Raw genomic sequence first — 23,972 nt, 5'->3', positions numbered from 1 at the left:
CAACTACTACTAAACACAGTTGGGGTTCTTTCATAAGGGCTTCCGAGAAAATGGAAAAGAGAAAAACTTCCACAACCTAGGGTCATCAGCGCCGGTGGCAGTACCGTGGCACCAATTAAACTACCCATCTGACAACATTTGTTCTACGATCACTTAAACCACTTACAAATACTAGTAGTCATTAGTTATCCCATTATTCAGAAAACAAAATGTCTACATAGAACATAAATGATTGACAGAATTATACATCTACAGCAAGAGGCACATATATACCGTTCTCAAAGCACTCAAGATCCCAAGGTATTTTCATAAAGAAGGCTTCCACTCTCTCGCACTTAGGGCCGCAAATAAACTGAGCCTTTCGCAAACTATTTGAGATTCAACCCGGTAGAGGTTTGTTCAAGTTTGGTTCGTATATCAAATGAACTGAACCTATTCAATAAATGAGCCGAGTCTGAGCCTAATAGTATTCGGCTTCGATTAGGCTCGCGCACCTAGATCGTGTATATAACAAAAATTTCATGTACAAGCTCGAATATGTATAAACTTAAACCAATATAGATTCCAGCAAGTACACCTTTATGATCTCAAGGATAATAACCAATGTTTCATTACGATTCTGTTGCTAACTTAAGGCTAACCATCACTCGAATTGGCTTTGACTATCTCATTCTGGATCTAGAACCTGACAAATCAATCCTTGTTTGGGCTAGAGCGCAAAACCCAGCACATTTTAGCTTCCACCTTTTAGGCATGCTTTTGCTAGATGACTAAACACTATACAGTGTTGACACTTCTGAGGGTCCCATGCACACTCCACCCCAACTGTAATCACATCTCCATCATCGAAGCTGCTCCCTCTGACTCATCTTCTCCAGGTTGAGTTCTTCCTCTAGATGGCGAAAACATCAGACGCTTATCCAGCTGAAATGACGTCGTTGCTTACAGGTGAATTAGAAAGGGTGGGCAGGTAAGGCATCCGTGCCCAACCAAGTATGGGGCCAAGAAATCTCATGCCAAACACACTTACTCCAAAAGGGCTTATTCCGGCAAAAAGTTCTCAATCAAATGATTAGACCAAATAAGTTCAGTAGATATTGTACTTGCTAAAAAGTTCTTTCTAGGGGATCAAAACTTCTTAGACACTTCATTTTGCTATTTTCTCCTCAATTCTCCCAGCACTTGATGACAGTGCATCGATGTCCGGGCTGGCTGGCTGGTGACACTGTTTTTATTGGTGTGCCTATAAAATCGGTCTGAACTGGGGTATCCTGTCTCTGTCTATCACTGAATCTGTTAACTGGACAAGGGACAATGGCTAACCTCAGTGTCCGATGACTACAAAAAGTCAAAGGGGTGTTCACAACAGAAAGAGATGTTATCATCACAAATTCACAAGCTTTCTTTTTTAAGTCCAGAAACCAGACGTCATCTGGAAACTAATATGGCGGAGCAGAAACCAATGCAATTGTAATATTATATTAATACGATTTTCAACTAGAATGATTAGTTACAGATGGAACTTTTAAATCACGGTTGCATGAAATCCAACTGACTAGGTTCTGGATTCAACCTGAAGTCCCATTTTTTTTATCATTCAAACCCTACAAAGAAAATTAGTTCCATGGCAGCTAAAGATGCTGAATGTCATTGAACAAATGGCCGACAAGAGAACATCACAATACAAGCAAAGCTGGTAAAAGGCCACATGAGAAAATTTTCAATAAAACTTCGTCAATTACTAAGACAAGCACTGCAATCACTCACTAGGTCCCAAATCCAAATTGCTACAACAAGTGTTCTAAGTCCAGGTCATTAACTGGCAGACAAGCTAACTGCAGGAAAAAAAAACAGAAAAGCTAAGAACTCCATACCATGTTGGCTATTCTTAAAGCCTCTGAGACGCGCTCCATTAGCAGCAGAACTTCTTCTTCTTGAGCTGGAAACGAAGGTAGCTTCTTTTCTGAAAGACAAACCCAACGCTAGTCTTAAGTAAGAAGACTTGCCCATGGCTTAACAATTAGGACTGTCCCACAAAAGATTTAAAAAGAAGAAGAAGATAGAACTGTACAACCATCAACCGCAGTGATCTGTACGGTTTGGACCAGTTTTTTTGTAGAACAGTTTGGTCCTCGCTCCAACATAGAAAACCAAAGGCAGATATGCAAACCAAAAAGCGTGTTACATACAGTATCTTTAAAATAGATTTGTCACCTACCAAAGATGTTGAGGTTGAACCGAGTCTCTATTCCAGGATTTATCCAACTAGGACCACAACCACGGAACACCACTGTGGGTGTTTTGTGAATAGCCTTCGCTAACTGATTCGGCTTCTACCTCTCTCTCTCACACAAAATAATACGGAGTACCGAATATGGTGAAAAAGGTATGGAACAAAGAAACAGGATGCTTCAAAGAAATGAGAGATATTTATTGACGAAGGAGCCTGAATAAGTTGTTAACGAAGGTGGCAAATCTCACCGGTCCGTTTCGGCAAATCCGGGATCCCGGACTGAATCCGCCGTGTACAAATAACTATACTCGCGAATAGATCGTTCACAATTCTGACCATTCAAAAACAATTCAACGACTGCGATTATGGTCCGCATTTTACGGAAAATTCGGGATCCTTGTGTACAAATAAAGTCATGTAACTAAAACATGAGCCCTGCCGCAGCCACTTTCACAGAAGAAGATGAGCGAACGCGGCAGAGATCGCGCGAACGAGATAGAGAAGACAGAGAGAGCGATCAAGATTAATGACTCAATAGAACTTACCCAAATAAAAAAACTGATTAATGACTCAATTGGTTCAGTTGATAGATTAAGGATGACATAGAAATAAATTAGATAATTGAGGGGGTAAAAGTGAAATTTAATCTTTTCCCAACTGGACCCCGGAGTTCACAGCAGAAACCCTCTCTCTAATTCCTTGATGGTTTTCCCTTCCCAGAACAACTCCTACTTCAGAAACAAAAGGCCCCAACAGAAAGCCTGCCCCGGATCCGCTACTACCACAGAAGCAGAAGCAAGAAGAAGAAGATGACCGACCGCGGCAGAGGTCGCGACCGCGATAGAGACCGAGACCGGGACAGAGACCGAGACAGGGATAGAGTTAGAGATAGAGAAGACAGAGATAGAGATAGAGATAGAGAGAGAGATCGAGAAAGAAGAAGAGATAATAAGGACGATCGATCCAAACGCTCCCACACCCCCGACCGGGCCCGCTCCCGCCACGCCCGCTCCCCGGACCGCTCCGGCCGGCGCCACCACCACCGCACTCCCTCGCCGGAAGCGCCGCGGAAGCGCCACAAGCGGGGGGAGGACGATGACGTCAAGGACCCGAAGAAGGCGGCCGCCGTGGTGTCGGAGTTCGTCGATGGAATCGTGAGGGAGCAGAAGCAGCAGCAGCACAAGGACGGCGGTGGCGCCGAAGAAGGGGCGGCGGTGGATGCCGACGAGGTAGAGATGATGAAGAAGCTGGGGATTCCGGTAGGGTTCGACACGACGAAGGGTAAGCAAGTGACGGGGGCGGATGTGAGCGGAGTGAGAGCCGTGACGAAGCGGCAGCCCAGGCAGTATATGAACCGGCGGGGCGGATTCAATCGCCCTTTGCCTGCTGAAACCAACCGTTGATTCGTTCTAGTTTTATTTTGAGGTTAGGGTTTCGTTAATTTCTCAAATCGTAGACTTGTTTGCTTACTGGATTTGCTGTTCTCTTTTAGGGTTGTTTGTAATGTGATTGAAATTTGGCCTCCGTACTGTGTGACCTCTTAATTAGGTGTTCCCTCTGATTTTGTGACTTTTTCCTTGAATTTACTTTTACTCCTACTGGGACCTTAATGAGGTAGTAGTTTTTAGTGTATAGGATTTCTCACTTGGTAAATGTGTTTGCAAATTTTTTTGTTGAATATCTAAATTTAGGATTCGTGGAGTGGCGACCTCGTACCAGTTTCTACCCAAATGGAAGGAGGAACTTGACATGTTGAGAAATTTTGAAATCAATGACAGAGATGACACATGCTTACCCTTTTGACATATTAATTAGGTTGGGGTTTGTTTCTTTCTTTAAGTTTAGACTTTCTTGGTTACTGTTTTCGTTATTGTCTACTGCAATTTGGTGACTTTGTGACTGAATTACGCTCTGATTTCAGTATTGCGCTTACTGTGACCTCAGTTACTTGCTATTATGGGAGTTTCACAGATAGACAAAGCGGTATTGCTTTGAAGTGCTAATTTAGTATAATTTTGGATTTATGGATTGATATGAAAGCAAGCTTATGAGAAAATTGGGAAATAAAACTTTCTAGCTTATAACAGTGAGGAGTAGCCAAAGTTTGGAATAACTGCCTTTGTTGTTATTGTTCGCCTAGATAAAATTCACAAACTTGGATAACGAAATATGTTAATCTCAAAGTTGCACTATCTAAATGGTTGTATGCTCAACCATACATCAGATGCATATTCATAACCAAGTATCAGTTATCTGACCCGGTTAGCAAGACTCATGAAAAATAGGCCCCGTGAGTAAAATGGAGAGGAACGTGAATGGGATTAACATGCGGGATTAACGTGCATGACTCTGTCATCATTTTCTCTTGCCACAATAGTACTTCTCTTTGTGACCTGTGTGATGTCTCATCTGATTATTTTGTAGATACAAAATCAACTACAAAGTTGCATTAATGAGAATCTAAAAAAATTGGTGAGGGGGGTGATGAACGATGAACTTGGTATTGTGTTGTAAGCTTTGGAGGGAAAGGCTTGAGTGTTTTTTGTTTTGTCCATTATGTGTATACTATATTACTATTATTCTGCACTTGTTTTGCAAGTCTGAGTTACAGCTGCCCAGGTAACGATCTTAAAGGTACATTGTGAATGTTATCAAGTAACATGCCAAGTTATTTAGCCGATTTCGAAAAATCGAAATAGTGTGGTTGCAAGAACTAAGTGCTCTCTCTCTCTCTCTCTCTCTCTCTCTCTCTCTGTGTGTGAGTGTGTGTGTGTGTGTGTGTTCCCCTTAAAGGGAGAATTTAGCATTAAAATTTGACTTTAGGTTACCTGTGCAATTTCCTTGAGACATAACTTTGTAGTTTGTTGTAGTGTATTTGAGCTTGGCTGTAATGATAGTGAAGTTAGATTTGCTGTCTGAAGTTTTATTCCACGATGACTATCTCGATTCACAATCAATGCAAGCTTCGCTCCATTACTCACACAGCTATATCTGCATGAGCAGTTCCATTACATTGTACCTTTGTAAGACTACAAGAAATTGGCCTAGATTGACCTTACTTTTGAAAATCAGTTTCATCCTGACCTCTACCACTACTCACTTTTGGTTCATGTGCACAATCAGAAATCTGGTAAGCTTGGTCGATTAGCAAGCTGGGCCCAAAGGCCACTTGATTGCATGTTCGTTCAACTAGAACTGTTTGATTGAAATGTGCCTTGAGGTAATTTTTTTTTCATATATCCTTTCTGGGGGAACCTGAGTGTAATTGCTTTAGTAATTAGTTTTAGTTTGTTACTTTACAGGTGGGAAAACATCAACTGGCTTGAGATGAATGAGGTGGGAGGTCGGATGTCTAGATGCAGTAATGAGACTCATAGGATGAACACCTTGTAAGACAACCTTGAATTGTTACTTTTGAAGATGTACTGCATCGTTGTGTGAGTCCCATATTACTCTTATTATGGGATTTCTGTGATTTTGTTAACTATAGATGGGACAATTCTGGAGTTTCATGTGTGTGGTTGTGTACTTTATTTGTGGCCCTTGCCCATCTTGGCTAGAATTAGAGCATCCATTCTTAGGACAGCTTCGGATGCTAGTTTGGGACTTGAACAAAACAAGAAGCCTGAGTTAGGTGCAACGATATGAAGTATTTGTGTCAAAAAGCTAATGCAGAGGTTTAACTTACGGAACTGGCTATTGCTGTTGGGCATTCAGCTCCAAAGCGTGTCAGATAGCTCTGGCTATGTACTCCAAATTGCTAAAGTCTTGGCATTAGGAGGAATCAAGGAATCAAAAGTCAAACCTAGGTTAGTGACTTTGAACTAGAAATATGATGGAATGGTTTTATTGTTGAATCGATTGTATTCTTCTCATAGATTATTTGCATACTGAGGTTTACAGAATAAACAACACAAATCATCAAAATAAAATATATACTCCCTCCGTTCTTTTTTAAGTGACCACTTTTGAAAATCAAACTTTTTAAGGAGACACATTGAACTCTCTTGAAATACCCTTTCTATTTAATTGATGCATTTAATTTGATTATTTGGATTTGGAATGGTCAATATGAGTATAAAAGATACGGTAAGTGATAAATAGAAAATTTACCAAGTTTTACTCATTGACTTTTCAAAATTGACACTTTTTTAGAGACAACAAAAATAGAATAGTAGACACTTAAATTAATTGGGGCGGAGGGATTAGTAGACTCCGCAGCACAATCTACTAGAGAGAATCATGCTGTCTTTAGTCGACATCGAAAACCATGAGCTTTGCCAGAGAGTTTGTGTATGTGTTTTTATAAGTGTATGTGGTGCTAGCATTTTTCAAAATTTAAATCAATTATTACACGTAAAGCTTAAAGATTCCTTCCAACTTATCAGATAGTATGGAATCCACCCACCATCTTATTAGTACACACACAAAAAGTACAAATACAAAGGGACACAAATAAGCAAACGTGGGACAGGACTTTCCTATGTATTCGGAAATTATTCGGAGTGAAGTACCGAATACTTTGATCACCAGAACGAAATAAAAGAGGGACAAGAGTTCAGGTAAGTGGGTTCGACAAGCTCATAAGACAGAAGCCTGAGTGATATGAATGCACCTACGTGGCGGTGGCGGTGGCGGCAGGTTTTTGAATGACAAAAGCCATGCACTGAACCTGGCGCTTGTTGTCGAATGCCAAACAGCGGATATAAGCATTTGGGTATGCCTTTTTACACTCCTGGATTTCATTGAGCACTTGTGAAGAGTCGTTGCACCCAAACATTGGCAGTTTCCAAAGTGTCCAGTACCTCCCGTCATAGTAGCCTGGCATTCTGCTGTTTTCCCTATACACATATCCCACCTTCGAACAAAACCAGAAAACAACATTTGCAAAGATGAACCCCAAAAAGACAATTCTGAGACAATCCATGGACGATGGGACTGTGTTTGGATCATGTATTTGTAGACGGATTTAAGGAAGCATGGAAAGATGCGATAGAAAATATACGAAGAAAATGAAGTCAAATCTTGGTTGCAATCGTTTTCCTATATGAATAATGGTCACTTCTTCTAGTTTTCCCAACCCAACAAAACACAAATTGAGCATCTTTCACTTGACTTTTGTCAAATATTTTTGTTCCTTCTCTTCTAGTTTTTCCGTCACAAAGTAATGTTTTCAAATATACAAACATGAATCAAATGAGAAGACAGCCTGAATCCACATATCGTGATTAAGACCTCGACAAAGTTATTAATATCAAAAGGTGGCGTAGAACTAGTATTAGCTATGTGCGTGTGTTCGAACAGGACATATTTGTGGATATAACATACGTATATATCTCAAACCCCAAAATAGCATACGATCTAGCCTTACTGCATCAAATTCAAGGCAGGGGATCCATTCCTTCTTTATCATATAATCAACCTCCTTTGCAATCGATTCTTCCGAGAGAGGAGGAAGGTAGGAGAGTGTCTCAAACTTCTTGTTATCAATCGGATTCCACGTCTGTTAAACTTAAGATAATTAGAATACGATTATGAGCACTACATTCAAAATTGAATCTAAACTGGTATACAAATCACGACTTAGGTTGTGCTTGGATCATTCACTAGTGGAGAAAAGAATTGGGTATGGAAAGAGAGATCCAAACGTATTCAAATTATTCCTATCTACTGCCCTCCTCTTTTTCTTGGCCTTCCAATAAACTGATATCCAAACACAGCCTTAGATCACATTACCTTCATGCAACGAATTCTGGAACCCTTTGAGACAGTTTTCTTGGCCCACGCAACTGATTCCTTAGCTGGAAAAGGCGTTGATGGCCTGGGTTTCAAACCAACATACCTTGGAACAGAGGAGATTGCAGCAGACATGCTCTTCAAATGAGAGAGAGAGAGAGAGAGATGGATAGTAAAGGGTTCTGTTTTGACGATGTTAGGAGAGGTCGGAGGAAAAGACAGGTTCTGGTATGAGCATATGAGGTGTGATTTGTTAGGGGGGGAATGGTATACAAGGTTGGTGAAGGGTTTTGTTAGGAATTCTAGTTTTACTAGTACCTGTTTGGCACACAGAAATACTTTGGGACCCACCAAGAAATGGTCCCACTTTAAACATACTGTGTGACATCTGTGGAACGGTTTTAAAATGATGCAAGAGATGATCCATGCAACCTTATCTTGTGTTTGTTGAATGTTTTTTTTTTTGATCCGCTGTTTGTTGAATGTTGAGGGACCTTGCCTCGTAACTAGTTAGCATGCTATGGCTGTGTAGCTAGGTTTCTCAAATTTTTTTGACAGGATTTTCCGCAAGTTAATATGTTAGGTTGGTGCCATAATGTTCGACGCATCTCTATAAGCTTTGAACCCCACACTGCTCGAAAAAAACAATGGCTGTGTTGGGTGTTTTGGATTTGGACTATTTCAAAACAAGTGTTTCCAACAAATCCGTTCTACTGTCAGAAAAGTTGTGCATTAGTGAAAAACCACATCACATACATTTTATTTTTTGTGAGATTCTTTGCCAATGGGGTAAGTATTTTCTTACCAAGCAAACAGGAAGTGTACGCTGGTGAAGGATACTGTGATAGCTACTTTACTTTGTAAATCCGACGCAAGAAAAGTAATTTTAGTCGGGTGATATCCAGATATATATATATTGGCATTCTCTGCATGCATTAATACTAATCTATATCCGAAAAGATGCACAAATATACTACATCCCAGAGGGCAAATTTGCTCTTTTTTTTCGTCATTCGATCAAAGGAAATAGGATTAGAAAAGGCTACACTATGCAGCAGTAAGACTACAGAATAAGACTAAAATACTAGCGTGCTTACGCTAGAAATGATAATTCTTCTCCTCTTTCCTGCACCCTCAGATCCATTTCCTGTAACCCAATCACGATAAATGTCCACATTCAATAAAGAACATGAAATCAAACGTATTTGATTCATCATCTGCTGCGATAAAGCATATCCATGAATGATAACTGTTCTACAGAAGAAAATGAGCAATGAATTGATGTCTTAGCTAATGAAAATGTCAAATACTAATGATCAAATACATTGGGGAAAATCTAAAGGAAGAATGCTAAGAATTCTTTTGGGGGTCCACAAAAACCTACGTCCAAACCTGAATAGGGTTTGACAAATCATTTGAAATAACAAGGACCGTTCAAGAAACTGTCAGTGCCAAAGCTTAAGGCAAAACCCAGATGGCATGACAGAGGATCTCTTGCTCGAAACAGCATCCGAGAAAGCGTCCACAAGTTGCTCGGCTAGCGATGCGGGATCATCAATAAGAGTATCAACGAACACCTTCACAACCCTAACTTCCTGTGGAGTTGCTCTCAAGCTGTACCAGGTCAGAAATTTCTGCCTAAAGCTTGTCTCAATATGTCCCTCACATTCCAACCATCTGATCACTTTCACGTAATGCTCAAAATCCCTGTTGCCATTTTCAGAATCCTCCAAATCCCGCCTTTCCCCACAGGCACCTCTCTTCTTCGATGAGCTGCCACCTTGGGGCTCTTCTTCCGTCCCATGTCCGCTAGAAAGATCTTTTTCTCTAACTTTGAATCTCCCACTTCTTCCCAGCCCCATGGCAATATTTTCCAATTTGCAAGGGGTAATGGGTAATACAGCTTCCGTGTTACCAACAAGTGGTACACGTTCTGAAACCGTGTGAAAATGGGTATTTGACCCATTATCAGTGCTCGTCTCTTCAATTGTTTGACCTTCTGCTGAGTCCTTGTTCACAAAATCTAGAGCTTCACCATTTGGGAGGGAGCTCATTTTCCTCATTTGCCCTTCCTCATCCAACAAAGATGCCAACTCTCCAGAAGATCCTACTTGACACGAAATACGTCCATCAGGGTTTCTGGTATAGGTAAGACTATGGTCCTCCGTATTCTTATTCCCATTTATGAATGGAACAATGTTGTTAGTTTCATCCTCCACAGAAGAAGGATTAGATAAACTGCTAGAGTTAGTCACTGGACTTCCACTTCTTCCAATGACCAAGTTCTTTGAATTGCTAACATCGTTCCTAACAATTCCCATTCGGAACTTCAGTTCACACGTCCCCAACTCTCTAGCTTTATCAAAGCAAACAACCTTGAAAACATACTCTGTAGCTGGGTTTAGTCTGGACAGAGAAAACCTTGTATTTGGCGTAAATAATGTGCACGTGGGTTCTGCTGGATAGTCCACATCGTCAGCTTTACGATGCCACAATCTATAACCAGAAATATTTTCCAGTGGGGGATCTTCAGACCCCAATACAACAGTAAGAGATGAAGTGCAGACGTCTTCAAACCGGATTATTTTGGAAGCAGTCAAACTGGATTCTGCAAATATAGAATGAAGTCCCGTTTAGCAGCTTAAAGATTAATATTTTCCCTCGAGTTCACACTCGTTTACCACAAACAAATAATAAAAAGTTGATGCACTCTCTCGAGTGAGAAGACTGTTTTGCCTGTGCATGGATCTTGAATCTGTGGAGAGAAGAAAACGCATGGGAAAGCTATTCAAACATCTATTTTTACTTTTTCATCATTTCCTCTTTCTGTTTCTTGTCCTCCAAAAATGCTAACTGTTGGATCTTGTCCTCTTTCTGTTCCTTTTCCTCCACAAAAGGCAAGATCCAAACAAAGCCTCCACATAAAAAACAAAACAAAAACAAAGCCTTAATTGCCCACTAGTGTGACGAGGAAGCTCAGAAAAGTGGTTAACTCCACTATTTAGAAATAAAAACCATTCAGCAAATGCTTCCAAAATTATAGGTGGACAATTTGGCCATTCCTCTTGTCACACAGGTCAAGCACCTTGTAGATAGAAAATCCATCAGAACTGAAGATGCTACTTGCGGCACTAATAATGAATAAGCTGACCTTGAATGACATGGTTGGATGAAACACGGTGGAAAGTTCCAGAAAGCACCAAATCCAGGGACTCCACTGCAAAAGCACAGAGTCTTTGAACTTCTGGACCTGAAGAAAGCCTGTTAACAATACCCCTTGCCTGCTTCACGGGTAAACCAGTTAAAGGACCCACATCCGCTTCAAGCTTCATTGCTGCTTCATTCACTATGTCTTGAAGCTTTTGGTAACATTTGGTACCAGCAAGAAGCTTTTGGCTCAAAGAGACACGATAGCACAATATATCTACTCGTCGGGTATCCTTCGCTGTCATCAGCTGTTTTCTCCAGCATCTACAGAAGTTAAAGAAATCAATAGCAATTTAATCAGGGACCATGGGATGAATGTTCGACACTTCAAAAAACTCCTGACAATAATTTCACTTCATTTGAACTCGAACTAAGGCATTCTATTCGACAAGGCTTCATTTTGTGCTCTAAAATAAAATTCTACCTATCACACCCCACTGGCAAATAAATGTAACATAAAGAAGGTTGCCACTAGTTGGTAGTTTTGAGGCTGAGGCTGAAAATTTTCAAAGCCATATTGTTTATAGTCCACAAGAACAGGATCCTTTTGTATAACTACAATGGCTGTGTTTGTGTGTGTGTGTGTGTGAGAGAGAGAGAGAGAGAGAGAGAGAGAGAGAGAGAAAATAAGGGCAAAATCCATTTTACCACATCTGGTTTGCCAACATACACATTACTAGCTGTTATTTCAAAACAAGCACATGGCTCGTCTTGGTTTCTACACTAAAATGCACCCCTAATTCTGCTACCAGCGTGTAGTTAATTGGCTTCATTAACCCCTCTCTCTTCTCTCATGTACCATTTCTCTTCAGCACCAAATACACAGAGGGGGAGAGAGAGAGAGAGAGAGAGAGAGAGAGAGAGAGAGAGAGAGAGAGAGAGAGAGAGAATAGGGGCAAAATTCATTTTATCCCATCTGGTTTGCCACCATGCGGATCACCTAGCTGTTATTTTGAAACAAGCACATGGCTCATATTGGTTTCTACACTAAAATGCACCCCTAATTCTGCTACCAGGTGTAGTTAATTTGCTTCATTAACCCCACTCTCTTCTCTCACGCACCATTTCTCTTCAACACAAAATACACTGATACAAGAGCCGCCATTGCTGCCACCACAAAACCACCCAAACTACCAAGCACAGGCACTGCCCTTTTTCTCCAGCATTGAGGAATACAGTGAATGAGAGAGAGATACTGAGAGAAGATGGGTTGCCATCCAGCTTCTGTACCGTAAAGAATCGAAGAAGAATTCTTCCTGTACATAACAGTCATTCTATAACTCCAAAGAATAACAATATCATTTATGTTCTAAAATCTAAATTAACAGCATCAGTACGTCAATCTTGAGTTAGATGTGTGAAATGCACGTCCATCGAATTTAGACAGAAATTGTGACCGTGCACTTAAATCAAGAAATCACAAGTTTTGTCCTTATTTTTGTAATGCCATGGAATGGAGGTAATCCACATATCGACCATAGCAACAAGGAGATCAAGTATTTTCCTGAAGGAAATAGTTTAATCGAATTGAGTAGGTCATTCGCTTCTTATAAATTTAATTTTAGATATTGAGAGGTCCCATTGCCTATACAATCAATCACCTTCTCGGGAAAAGAATATTGCTTATTGGGGAAACTTCCACCACTAATACGCAGGCATATATGACAGAGAAAGAGAGGGGCAAATGGAAGTAAGAGGACAACAGACAATCCAATGCCTCATGGGAATTTTAGCCAAAAGAATGAAACGAACAGCAAATCAGCGAACCCCGCCATGAGATATCATCTTACTCCCTAACGAGACCACAAGTATAACCTTGTGCTAATTCAAGGCACAATAAAGACAAGAATGTTTGCATCTAGTCTTCTCGTGGAAAAGACAAGTGCATGTTCTTACTTCAGGTATAAAATCCTTTGCCACAAAATTGCTTTGCGCCAACCAATAAGGCAGGATATATAGGACATCGCACAATTTCATCATAATACTTGGGAGTTGGGAATGGGCTCCAGTCCACTGTAACCTGAACATTTCTCCTTGAGCGTTCCTTTCACCTTCACAAGAAATGACTAGCATAGGAAATAATTACACCATCCCAGCCTCATTTGATTTTGTAGAAGGCATGTCAAAAAAATTAAATGAACCTCCATCTTCCCCCTTGTTCAATCATGGAGCAATGTAAGTGGACAATAGAATCCTCAAAGGATCACATGATTCACATCTAATATAAGAAGATTCACATTTCTACCCTGAGTTCAAATGACATCTTTCCCCCACTTTTTCAACTGGGATACCCAGCAAGTACATAAACATACAGCAGTACACCTCTATTGATAAAATTTCTGGCATTCCACGAAATCACGTAAAGTAGTTATCAAATCAGACTTTTTAAGCTTGAATCACCAAATTATGCATGAATATTCAAAGAAAAAGCTTATGAAAAGGGGTTCAGAACTGTTGAAGGCGACAAATACAAGATTGCTTGATTATATCCCAAACTAGATTCCCACAGCTTCATTTAAATGTGCCACTTAATCTACCAAATCTCCTTTTACTATGTTCTCCGTGCTTCAATAAAAATGATCTCCGAAAAGAAGTCACTTACAATCATAGCTTTTTGTTTGTCCCCACACTAAAAGCACTAAAACGACAAGGACCATTGACGGACACCATGTTGTGCATATTTTTATCCATAACCTCTATTTTGTTAGCCTTATTCGATAATTTGACACATAGCATTCATCCAAATGGTTTGACGAATCCAAAAATTGCGGCAAAGACATTCGAGTTATAAATAATGTGAAAAAAATCCTTATTTATCTTATGACGTAGGGTTAAGGGTAACCTGAAGACCTCACCCAGCTAATCCAATATAATTCATACATGGAGAGGTTTCAAAACCTAATGCAGCAGTAGAATCCATTTTCTGACCAAAACAAATAGCTGTAACACTTATTTGAGTTATTTCCAATAAGTAACACAAATTCAATGTTTCTTGACTAACTAGGTTATTTAGATTCTCCATTATACGTCATTCGAATCCTACATGGTAGCCAAACTGCTTTCAAAAAGTATCTTTGCGTGGGTTTTCTTTGTTATCACCCTTGTAAGGATACAAGGATTTGAAAATAAAAGCAAACATCTCAACAAAGAAACATGGAACCTTAATAAAGAGGCGCATTCTATCAAAAATGTAAGAAAGGGAACAATCTAAGAAAGGGAACATAGGATTTACCCGAGCAAATCATTCACTTTCCCGCACGACACACAGAAGAAACTCCCATCCATCCCCTTTTTAGCAATCCCACATTTTCCATGCCTTAAAGCACATTCCAAATGGCATGACATGCCACATGAATCGCCAAGAAAGGGAGGCTCAGAGCTGCAATTTAACCACAAGCTAGGGTCCTTGTTGTCATCATACTGATAACAGATGCAACATGAACACCTCTTGCAAAATTTATGTTCTCGACTTAATTTAGCCCTGCAAGCTGAGTTTTTGCAGTATATAATATTAGCCATATCATTTTCAACATTGTTGATTAAACCATTTTTCACTTCAACAGGAACCCGATTAGGGTGATCAGCTTTTCTCTGCCTTTTGGAAGATCTTTGCTCAACTGTAGGTGAAGACTGCAGTTCAAGGTTTGCTGCAGCCTCACTCCCCTCTGAATTCTTTTCAGATACAATTTTCAAAAGGTTTTCTATGATTTTTAACTTCGTCAAGCCAGTATATTTCCTTTCTTTTCCCATCTCCACACATAGTATCTGCAAAATCTCCTGTCGGCTCCATGATTGTAACATTTCAGGGGCATGAGGCCACTTTGATACTTGATAAACAAGTTCTCTCTTTTCCTCCATACTCAACGCACTGCATTTTGATGGATCAAGCACTACTCCTGGGGCCAAAAGAAATATAGATATAGCTATCAACTGTATGGTTGTTCTGAAAGGCAAGTCTAGGAGATCAACAGAGAAACTTCCCTAGACCAATAAGACATGTATATGGGCAACACTACAAATAACAAAGAGAACAAGAATGCTGAGAGAAGAGGGACAGAAATCTCAAGTAGAGTATGTCAAATATCGCATGTAAACCATCTTAACCTCAAAATTTGAAGTCGTCCACTGTTTATCTTTTCTTTCCCTTACAAAGATACGGTTTTGTGTCCAAACTATGTCAAAAAGAAGTTACCAGACTTAGAAAGTAACGCAGGCAAGAATTATTAGTTGACCATGACCAAAAAATGAAGGAGTAATAACTAAAACCTGTCTTGTAGGACAACCCCTTTGTACCTACACCCAAGGTTGATAACATCCACCACAAAGATAATACCTTTGTCACGATATGGGGATGTGTATTGTCGATTTCTCCTTTTATGTATAACAACCCGGCTCAAAATTCCGTGAGCGAAGTTGCTCACCCACTCATTTGTTAAAATTATGAAATGCTGAATACTAGAAAAGAAAAGGAGCATAACAATCTTTCGAGAGAGGAAGAGAGCACCTCAATCATCAACAAAGAAACCTAGAGAAAATCCCAGTACGCGCAAATCATAAAACCACAGATCATGAAATATTAGTGCAACATGACAAAGAAGCAGATCAGCTCAAAGTCTCAAACATTGTGAACCCATCACCAAGACCCACAAAAGATTCATCTTAGAGCCCCACAACTATGGCAAAAACCCAATATCCAAGAATTCGCAAAGAAGAAGAATAACCACAGGTTTTACCCTCAAAGGACGAAGAATCCATAGCCTACTGCTGAATGAAAAGACCAGGCTGCAATCTGCCGGCCACATTACCAACAAATCCCCAATTCTGCACCAGAAAAAGAGACACATATGTGATGTGATGTGCTGCTAAACAAAAAGAGAGAATATGGCAGAGGGAAGAAAGACTACAGAGCTAACACAAGTACCAATAGGAGAGGCTGGAAATTGTGCAACTTGGAAGGATTCCATGACCGTGTCCTCGACTGGGCTTTTTCAGGACCCCAAGGAGAGAGAGAGAGAGAGAGAGAGAGAGAGAGAGAGAGAGAGAGAGAGAGTCGAGGACCCTAGAGAGAGAAGATGTGAGAGAGAGAAACGGTTGATAAAAAGGTGAGGCTATCAATAAATAATAATAAAGGCTCTAAACAATAGCGCCAAAAGCGGCTGCATGTCATGTTTTCCACCTTCTCCCGGGAATAGTTTTTTATTCCCGTATTTGGTAAACTCCACCAAAATATTCTTCTTTTGTTTTTTGGACCAATGCTCCAATCTAGTAGTATTTAGTAACACCTTTAATTTTATTTTGCAAATAAAATTTGTTTTTATTTTTTCTGAGAGAACCAATTAACAATTTGAGTCAACCTTATAATTGCTGTTAACCGTATGAACCAGTCAAATATGAGTGCGACGCCAAGTGGCAGTTATATAGAAAGCACCCAATAGTCTGCTTCAATGTTGGACTTTTTTTGTGTTTTTTTTTTTTTTTTCTTTTTACAACATTCAATGTTGGACTTTATTCAACAGCTCTTTCTCGATATAATTTGGAAAAGTTGTACTCCTAATCACATTTTGTTAGGCAGCAGTAAAAGTTGAACAAGTGTGGGAGATAAATGACAAGTCTATGAAAAGTGAAAACATGCCATTAGATTTATTGAACTGACCCAAATGGTGTACTACTACTGAGATGAATGACAAGTCTTTTATACTCTTCCAAACTGTTTATTTTTGTTCCAGCTCGGGCTTATTTTATCATAATAAATACTACATATCTTTTATGTAAGAACTTGCAAGTTGGCTCAGTTGGTTGGGTGCTTGTTCCAAGTTCACCAAGGTCTCTAGTAATCGGGTTAGCAATTTGACGTCTACTAACTTATTAACTTTTCTAATGTAAGTATATTGCATGAGTTCTTGTCTTTCCTAGAAAATTTAAAACTAAAAAAATCATTTATATAATAAGTATTTTTTAAGAAAACAAATTGCAATAAGCTTGCTAGAGTAGTTCATCTCAAAGATTTTGGAGCAAAACATCTGTGATACAAATTTGTTCGATCGGACAAAAATAGGATTGCCAATATGAATTTAGCAATATATTATATAGTATTGCTTGTAAAAGGATTCCGAGCCCAATTCAATGATCCATCAAGCATGCAATAAATTAAGTTGATCGAATATCATTTGATATGATTTTCATAATACAACTGAGTTCAAAATTCATATCAAATTACATCCAATTAACTTGATGTTTGGCACAGTTGATATTCTTAACGAGCTAAACAAATCGAAGGGTCCTAATCTCATTGAAATGAGTCTCGAACTGAATCCTTTTTGAACTAAAATTGCTCTCTCCAATTCATTTGGAGGGGATTGGCGTGGAGCTGGAGCTGCCTATTTGCCTTTATGCACATGGAATTGTCCAATCAGATCACACAACATAGCTACAGCTTTCATTGCTAGGAGTAGTAATTATTGGACTGTTGACGAGTGTAAACTCCATCTCCATGTGTAGTCCCATCTCCAACTAATGGAATTATCACTAAAAGGCAGCAAGAAAGTGACAAATGCGTAAGTTAATCAGGACGATGAAAAGTCTGTTGTGATTGTGATTGGGTGCCAACCCTAATCTTCTTCCGTTGGTACAACAAACCGACCATATAAAATTGTCAAACAAAGCACGTAACACCAGCCAATCCTAGGTAATGTTAATGTATACTGTGTTTACCTCTAGAAATCCACAACATTTGGATTAAAACTCACCATGCTTAAATTCATAAGAGTACAAAATTACATAGTCTCGAAAAAGATACCCGACTACTACCCGATATTTTGTGCCATTAGAGCGACTAAAACCTCATGGTTGCCTATGGATCATGGATTTGGGGAGGGATAAACGGAAAGGAAAATGATGGAAATGAGCAGCAAAAAAGAGCTTTCCCACTTCATGGTTTCTTCCATTTCCCATTTCTCTTCCAGTTCCAGAAATCCGTCAGCGTCTCCTTAAACCAAACCACTGAACAGTGCATTTTCAAATGGGAAAAAAAGAGAGGTAGCTTTAGAGCATATCGTTCTCGTGAAAACTAGCAAAAACACCTCAATTAGTCATTTGAACATGACTGTTCAACTAATATTGTGGCCAAAAAGGACTTCATACTACTAGATAATACAAAATTCTTAACATATCTGCACCTTTATATAAAAGAGTAAAGGAGAGATGCGGGCACAATCCGGTTAGAACTTAGGAGAGTGCTCCTGCCTGGCTTCACTTCGCATACGCAAGAAATCAACCATTGCCAGTGGACTTGAAATGATAGTCATCTATCGTTGAGTAAACCAAGCCGTCTTCTTCAAGAAATTTGATTGATTCTCTGCCAAATGCCAGAACAGCTTAGGAGGATAAAGAAAAAAAGAAACGGTCTTATATATACTGCATGCCGATAAACATGCATGAGTAGAGAGGGAGACATACGAGATTTTTTCCACCGGCATGCTCAGTTGTTGGGCAATTTCATTCACATGCAGTCCCTTTTCCAGTGAGCTGCAAATTTGGAAGATCTCAAGGAGTCAAGGGCAAGAAATTCCCAATGGACAATGAACCCAAAACTAATACAAGAAAAATATTACAATCTTAATATCCATTCAAAGTAGCAGAACTATATTATTGTTATCAAGTTAATAACATAATTGTGATGTAGTATAGGATCTATCTCGACATAGAAGCATTCCTCCCACCCAATGAGATTGAATTCAAACCATGGAGGTCGTCAGCCACCATAGAAAGCACAACACTACAAAATTCTAGCTTCCAAAACAGTCATAACCATGACTCGAAGCTATAAACTAGCAGGGGCCAAAAAGCAAACAAACATTTTATGAGTAGGCATTATAGATAACTCACAGGCACGAAGGCTGCTGCAGATAGTCAAAGACCAATTGAGCAATGCCCTTCACTCCATCAATGCCGTAGTGCCCAGTGTACTACATTCCAAGAAGTATACCAGAAGACTCAATATATCAATCAACAATTAACAGAATTTAATTATGAACTGTGACTGGCTTACTTGATTTGGTGGGGCAGCTTGGTAACTATTTGAAGGTGTGGCAACAGCTGAATTTGGCATATTTTGAGTGGGGACACTACCCTGTAGCTTCTTCCAGCAAAAAATTACAAACTCCATCATGGATACAGGATACAGAGAGTAGGCCACGTATAAAACATTTTCATACATAGTTGCCGTACTTGCTCAAGAAAAATGAAAAGTTAGACCAATACCCGTGATTTGGTGTTGTAGTTATGGACATACATACACTCAACAAAGTGGTATGGCATCTCATTGTAGTCAGTCAGAGGCCTGAAAACCAGCGTGCTTAAGAATTCAAAATAATGACATTACAAAAGAACTTGGCAGGAAAAGCATGATCCATCAGCATGTTATCTCTACAAATAAGACAATATGTCCATTAGATCATAGTCCATATACCATACAAGCCATAAGACGAGGAATGCCACTTAAATTATCATTATGCAACTGACAAATAGCTGAAAACAAATTGTGAAAGTGGCTATTTGCAAGTTCATTATCAGGGCCAAGCAGGGGTATTAATGTGAGGGGAAATCCAACAACCAGGACTTTGTTTTCCAAATCCAAAGCAACAGTCTAGACATCAAAAACTTAGAACTAACAACTATCAATACCTAAAAGTTATTTCATGTCACAGAAAGCAGTGCAAACAAAACACCCATAAAACCTGAATAATCAGGATTGAGAGTGCAACGCTGTTGAGACTTTATTGCTACCATAAGATACCACTTCATCACAATTCCCAATGTATCAGATGGCAACCCCAGGCCTATGCCACGACATGCCAATTTGACCTTCCACAAGGGCAGGGAAATGTAGTTTCCCAAATCGAGATGGTCCTTTCCCAAATTGTAAATAGAAATGAATTGTGAAACGCTCCTATTCAGTCACGATTTCTAAAATACATGGAAAAGCATATTTATGAATTTGAGAGACAAATATATATACCATAAATGAAATTTTAGACCTAAAAATCATCCAAAAACTTGTTTTAAACGATGAAGTGATAACCCAGTGGACTAATAGGTAAGCTGTTGCTATTGCAACTTGCAAAAGATGAATACTCATGAATCATATGCTAGTTAAAAGTACAAAACAAACCCTTAGAGGGTATTTAGGGTTGTTGGATGCCATTTTTTCTTTGTCATTTTCAATTCAGTTCATCGATTCATCGACTCACAGCTATTTCCAATTCATACAACCTATTCATATCAATGACCCCCTAAATCAGATCGAGCCGTACAATACGAAATGGGAATCGTATTATCCTAACACCGATGGTTGGGATTGCTCCAACGATTTTTACTAGCAACACAAATTTATAACCAGGACGCAAAAACCACACCAAAAAAAAACAAAAAACAAAAACAAACAAACAAACTTGAGAAATGCTAAAGAAGAGCCATGGAACAGTTGTAATGAACAGTAAGAAGAAAGACGGTTAGTGCTGCATAACTTGTGTATCGCTAATTTTAAGGAATTGAATACTCAAAAAAGAACAACATTCTAATATACTACTTATAGCTTCAAGTTTTCAACACATCCAATCATCTTTATTATACAAATCTAGTAAAGACAACAGGTGGAACAAACAAAATGAACACACAGAAATGCAAATCATTGATCGAGGACAGTAAAACCCGAACAACATGTGCTAAACTTTCCAATTTTACCTGATCGAGAAGACTGTTAACTGTTTTTTACCCTGAAAGCCCTTCAAATGTCCATGAACCCGAACATACATTCCATCACTGAGATTAAATTGAAGAAAAGAAAACATAAAACCTGAACAACGTACATGTCCAAATATGGAATTAAGGTGAATATCATACTCAGGACCTGCTTGGATACCACTAGAATTCCAGTAGTCCAATTTAGTGCACCATCCGTTCATCTTCACTAGCCATTTGAAAATATGGTAGCACTAGCATCTCATAGCTAATACTTAAAAACTTTTAGTTCAGACTTTCTAAGGAAAAGTAAGAATGATCACAGTTGAAAGCCCCAATCTCCAAATGGCTAAATTCAAAATGGACGTCTGCATTAAAAGTATATGTTGTTACCGAGGATTTTCAAATTCAAAGGACATCCAAACACATCCTAAAGATATATGCACCACAAAGTTTGAACTTACGATATTGCCTCCACTTCCTTAGTGTCTACAGCTTCATTCACCCTGCGATGACCCAAATATGTTACAGCTCATATTGCATCTCACAATTTGAACACATGAAAATAGAGAAACAACTTCAGCATGAAAGAACCGCCTAAAGGCCCTAAAATTTACACATCACAATCATTTGAGAGAGAGAGAGAGAGAGAGAGAGTTCACCATCTATTGCAGTCAATGCGTCCAGTGCCATCATCAATCACAAATGAAACGTCAGTAACCCTTTCTGCCTTATTGAAAACCATCCCCACCAACGTAACCTAAACACGATTCAAACCCACAAAACCCATCAACATTTCAGCAGTGCCACAGCCAGGCCATATACCACTGCATATGTCACTCCCCAATTAAAAATGAGAACGGGGTGAAGCATCCAGAGGTTTATTAGGTGTCTATATCTTAATTTCCTAAAATCCATTCAAAAACACATAAGAACGATGGCAAGAATAAAAGCAAACCAAACAGTGTTCACCTACATTGTTCACGTCGACGCCATCAATAATAAAGTTTGATTTGTCATCGGTAGCCTGAAAAGCTTGGCTTATTTGCTTTACAGTTAACGGAAGCAGTGGTTGGGTATCTCGATTCTGCCAAAGAAAGCAACCACCAAGCCCAATTTATGACCGGTTTAATAACCCAGAATCTCAAAGCAACAGAAAAGAGACTAAAAGTACATAAACCCAAGGCTTTCTATCACTTGAGCCAAAACCACAAATCAAAACAGCAGGAAGCATAAATTTCTAACAAAAATTCACCAATATTGTTAAACATTCCCTCTTGCTTTCTCGTTAACCAAACGCTAGGGTGCATGACTTGGATATCCCTATTCTGAAAAAAAATTATGCAACCACAAAAACCTAGTGCTGCTCTGTTTGGAAACCGAGAATCCCAGAGAAGCACGAAAGAGAGTAAAATACTTAAGCAGCATAAATAAAGAATTGAAAAAAAAAAAAACAGAAAATATAAATTTCAAAATGATGTTTAACTTCGTTTACCAAAAAGCTAGGGTGAGTGAAAAGGAAACGATGAAATTAAAGAAGAGGTGAGAGAGATTGCATGTACTTTAGCGGCAGAGAAGGAAGGATCGGCGGTCTGAGTGGTCTGAGAGGGCATGAAACCGCCGCCGGCGAAGGCCGCGTTGCCATCGAACTGGCTCCCGTACATCTCTGCTCTCAAACCCTAACTGGAAAAGATCGGCACCGGGAACTTGTATCTATAGAGGGACTTCCCCGTCAATTTCACCCTTTTTATTCAGCTTTTTTGGTCGCAAAAAAGGGGAGTGGGGATCAAAAAAATCGATTAGTTCCTGTACATTACTCCGTATTTATAGCATTACGACTCGGAGCCAATATTTTTTATTAGTGGGGGTATAAAATTATTTTTTTCTCCTAAGGGAAACAAATAATTAAATTGCGAGGTTAATTAAATAAATATAGATTACTTAATGTAATTTGGCTTTTTACTAATTTGATTTTTAATGCATGATATCCTCATTTGTATTGTTATGATCAACTTGCAAACAGAATAGAATGCTTGAGCATTTCTGCATTTGTATGGTATCTTAGCGATATCTTATTATATTTTGAAAAATAAATTGAGGCAAAGAATTTGTTGTGGGGTCAAAATAACAATAGTTATGTGCAAAATCAGAAACATCCTAGTGTACAGTCAAAGCGAGGGAAGCGGGAGCTGCCGTCCAGGTAGTAGCAGGCTAGCAGCACTCAAAATTTTACTGTTGTCTCGATAATCAATAGTCTAGATTTTAGAAGAATTCTTCCAAAAAAAATTCTTTTTAAATTTCGACCGTTCAAAACACTTTTAGACGGTAAAATTGAGCGCTGCTAGTAAGAGACAGCAGCCTCCCAAGTTGCAAAGCGCATGGACACACCCTCTCGCGAGGAATTGTTATTTGCAACGGAATATCCACTGTAGAACAAAGCATAACTACAATGCGCTGGGAAGCCTTTTTAGTACTACCTTTTGTGCCGGGATTTTTACCGGTGCAAATAAACAAGCAGAACTACCCTCTTGCGTTGGTTCAGAAAAAAAATTTGCAACGTTTTTCTCACTGATAGATATAAATTATTGAAAATAATACACAAAATCGTAGTGGACACTAATTTTATCTCACTTTAAGTAACTCCAGAAGGTGTTTTTATTTACTTACTATTTATTTAGGAGACCAAATTACAAATTATCCTGCATCACATCGATGCCAGATAACCTCTCGCTGCTGCTGCCGAAAACATGCTTTATGTTGAGATTTGTTAGTCCTGCTGATTAGCTGAGGGCAAAAAAGCTGACTTTTGGTATTCGACCGCATATGTTGGGTAACTATTTATGAAGATGCTGCAACCTGATTTAAAATTGCTTTACATATAAGTTCAAGTTCAATCTGATTTGAATGTACAGTGGATTAATGCCCAAAACGCCGGCAATCTTGCTTCACCAAGGGTTTACTTGCTAAGTTTTTCCTTGTTGTGCTTAGAAGAGGAAAACGAGAAAATTAAACTACAAATTTATCGCAAGAATTATAAACTTTTTTAATTATTAAGCAT

At 39.1% G+C, this 23,972-nt stretch overlaps 4 protein-coding genes across 12 annotated transcripts; 1 reads left to right on the top strand and 3 right to left on the bottom strand.

Moving 5' to 3' along the window:
• Window positions 1-2,952: 2,952 nt before the first annotated feature.
• Window positions 2,953-5,743, top strand: LOC131320902 (uncharacterized). 2 transcript variants are annotated; one of them, XR_009198397.1, is made up of 3 exons: window positions 2,953-3,658; window positions 3,925-4,048; window positions 5,536-5,743. XR_009198397.1 is itself a non-coding variant. In XM_058351810.1 (2 exons), the coding sequence occupies exon 1, from the start codon at window positions 3,043-3,045 to the stop codon at window positions 3,634-3,636; it is 594 nt and encodes a 197-aa protein (XP_058207793.1). In that variant the 5' UTR covers window positions 2,954-3,042; the 3' UTR covers window positions 3,637-3,658; window positions 5,536-5,743. The 2 variants fall into 2 exon arrangements, 1 of the variants encoding a protein (XP_058207793.1); XM_058351810.1 differs by lacking the exon at window positions 3,925-4,048 and having other exon boundaries at window positions 2,954-3,658.
• Window positions 5,744-6,624: 881 nt separating this feature from the next.
• On the bottom strand, window positions 6,625-8,246 carry LOC131320903 (ribulose bisphosphate carboxylase small subunit, chloroplastic 3-like). Its single transcript, XM_058351811.1, has 3 exons — window positions 7,970-8,246; window positions 7,605-7,736; window positions 6,625-7,091 (listed from the first exon to the last, which is right to left on the bottom strand). Exons 1-3 carry the CDS (start codon window positions 8,102-8,104, stop codon window positions 6,849-6,851), a joined length of 510 nt encoding a protein of 169 aa, XP_058207794.1. The 5' UTR covers window positions 8,105-8,246; the 3' UTR covers window positions 6,625-6,848.
• A 904-nt stretch (window positions 8,247-9,150) lies between these two features.
• LOC131320901 (VIN3-like protein 2) lies at window positions 9,151-16,284 on the bottom strand. Its single transcript, XM_058351809.1, has 5 exons — window positions 16,098-16,284; window positions 15,910-15,997; window positions 14,409-15,072; window positions 11,121-11,440; window positions 9,151-10,577 (listed from the first exon to the last, which is right to left on the bottom strand). Exons 2-5 carry the CDS (start codon window positions 15,929-15,931, stop codon window positions 9,415-9,417), a joined length of 2,169 nt encoding a protein of 722 aa, XP_058207792.1. The 5' UTR covers window positions 15,932-15,997; window positions 16,098-16,284; the 3' UTR covers window positions 9,151-9,414.
• A 1,166-nt stretch (window positions 16,285-17,450) lies between these two features.
• On the bottom strand, window positions 17,451-22,737 carry LOC131320899 (replication protein A 32 kDa subunit B). Of its 8 annotated transcripts, none has more exons than XR_009198396.1 (11): window positions 22,471-22,712; window positions 21,891-22,001; window positions 21,577-21,674; window positions 21,379-21,420; window positions 20,918-20,995; window positions 19,436-19,514; window positions 19,224-19,313; window positions 19,061-19,140; window positions 18,632-18,700; window positions 18,352-18,530; window positions 17,451-17,701 (listed from the first exon to the last, which is right to left on the bottom strand). XR_009198396.1 is itself a non-coding variant. In XM_058351805.1 (10 exons), exons 1-10 carry the CDS (start codon window positions 22,576-22,578, stop codon window positions 18,446-18,448), a joined length of 831 nt encoding a protein of 276 aa, XP_058207788.1. In that variant the 5' UTR covers window positions 22,579-22,737; the 3' UTR covers window positions 17,883-18,445. The 8 variants fall into 8 exon arrangements, 6 of the variants coding, with proteins under 6 accessions (XP_058207788.1, XP_058207785.1, XP_058207789.1 ...); XR_009198395.1 differs by lacking the exon at window positions 17,451-17,701 and adding an exon at window positions 17,883-18,175; XM_058351805.1 differs by lacking the exon at window positions 17,451-17,701 and having other exon boundaries at window positions 17,883-18,530; window positions 19,224-19,310; window positions 22,477-22,737.
• Between the last annotated feature and the right edge of the window lie 1,235 nt (window positions 22,738-23,972).

This window comes from Rhododendron vialii, chromosome 3a (assembly GCF_030253575.1).
Source record: "Rhododendron vialii isolate Sample 1 chromosome 3a, ASM3025357v1".
NCBI classification, from domain to species: Eukaryota; Viridiplantae; Streptophyta; class Magnoliopsida; order Ericales; family Ericaceae; genus Rhododendron; species Rhododendron vialii.
This window is presented reverse-complemented; position numbering and strand designations above follow the sequence as displayed.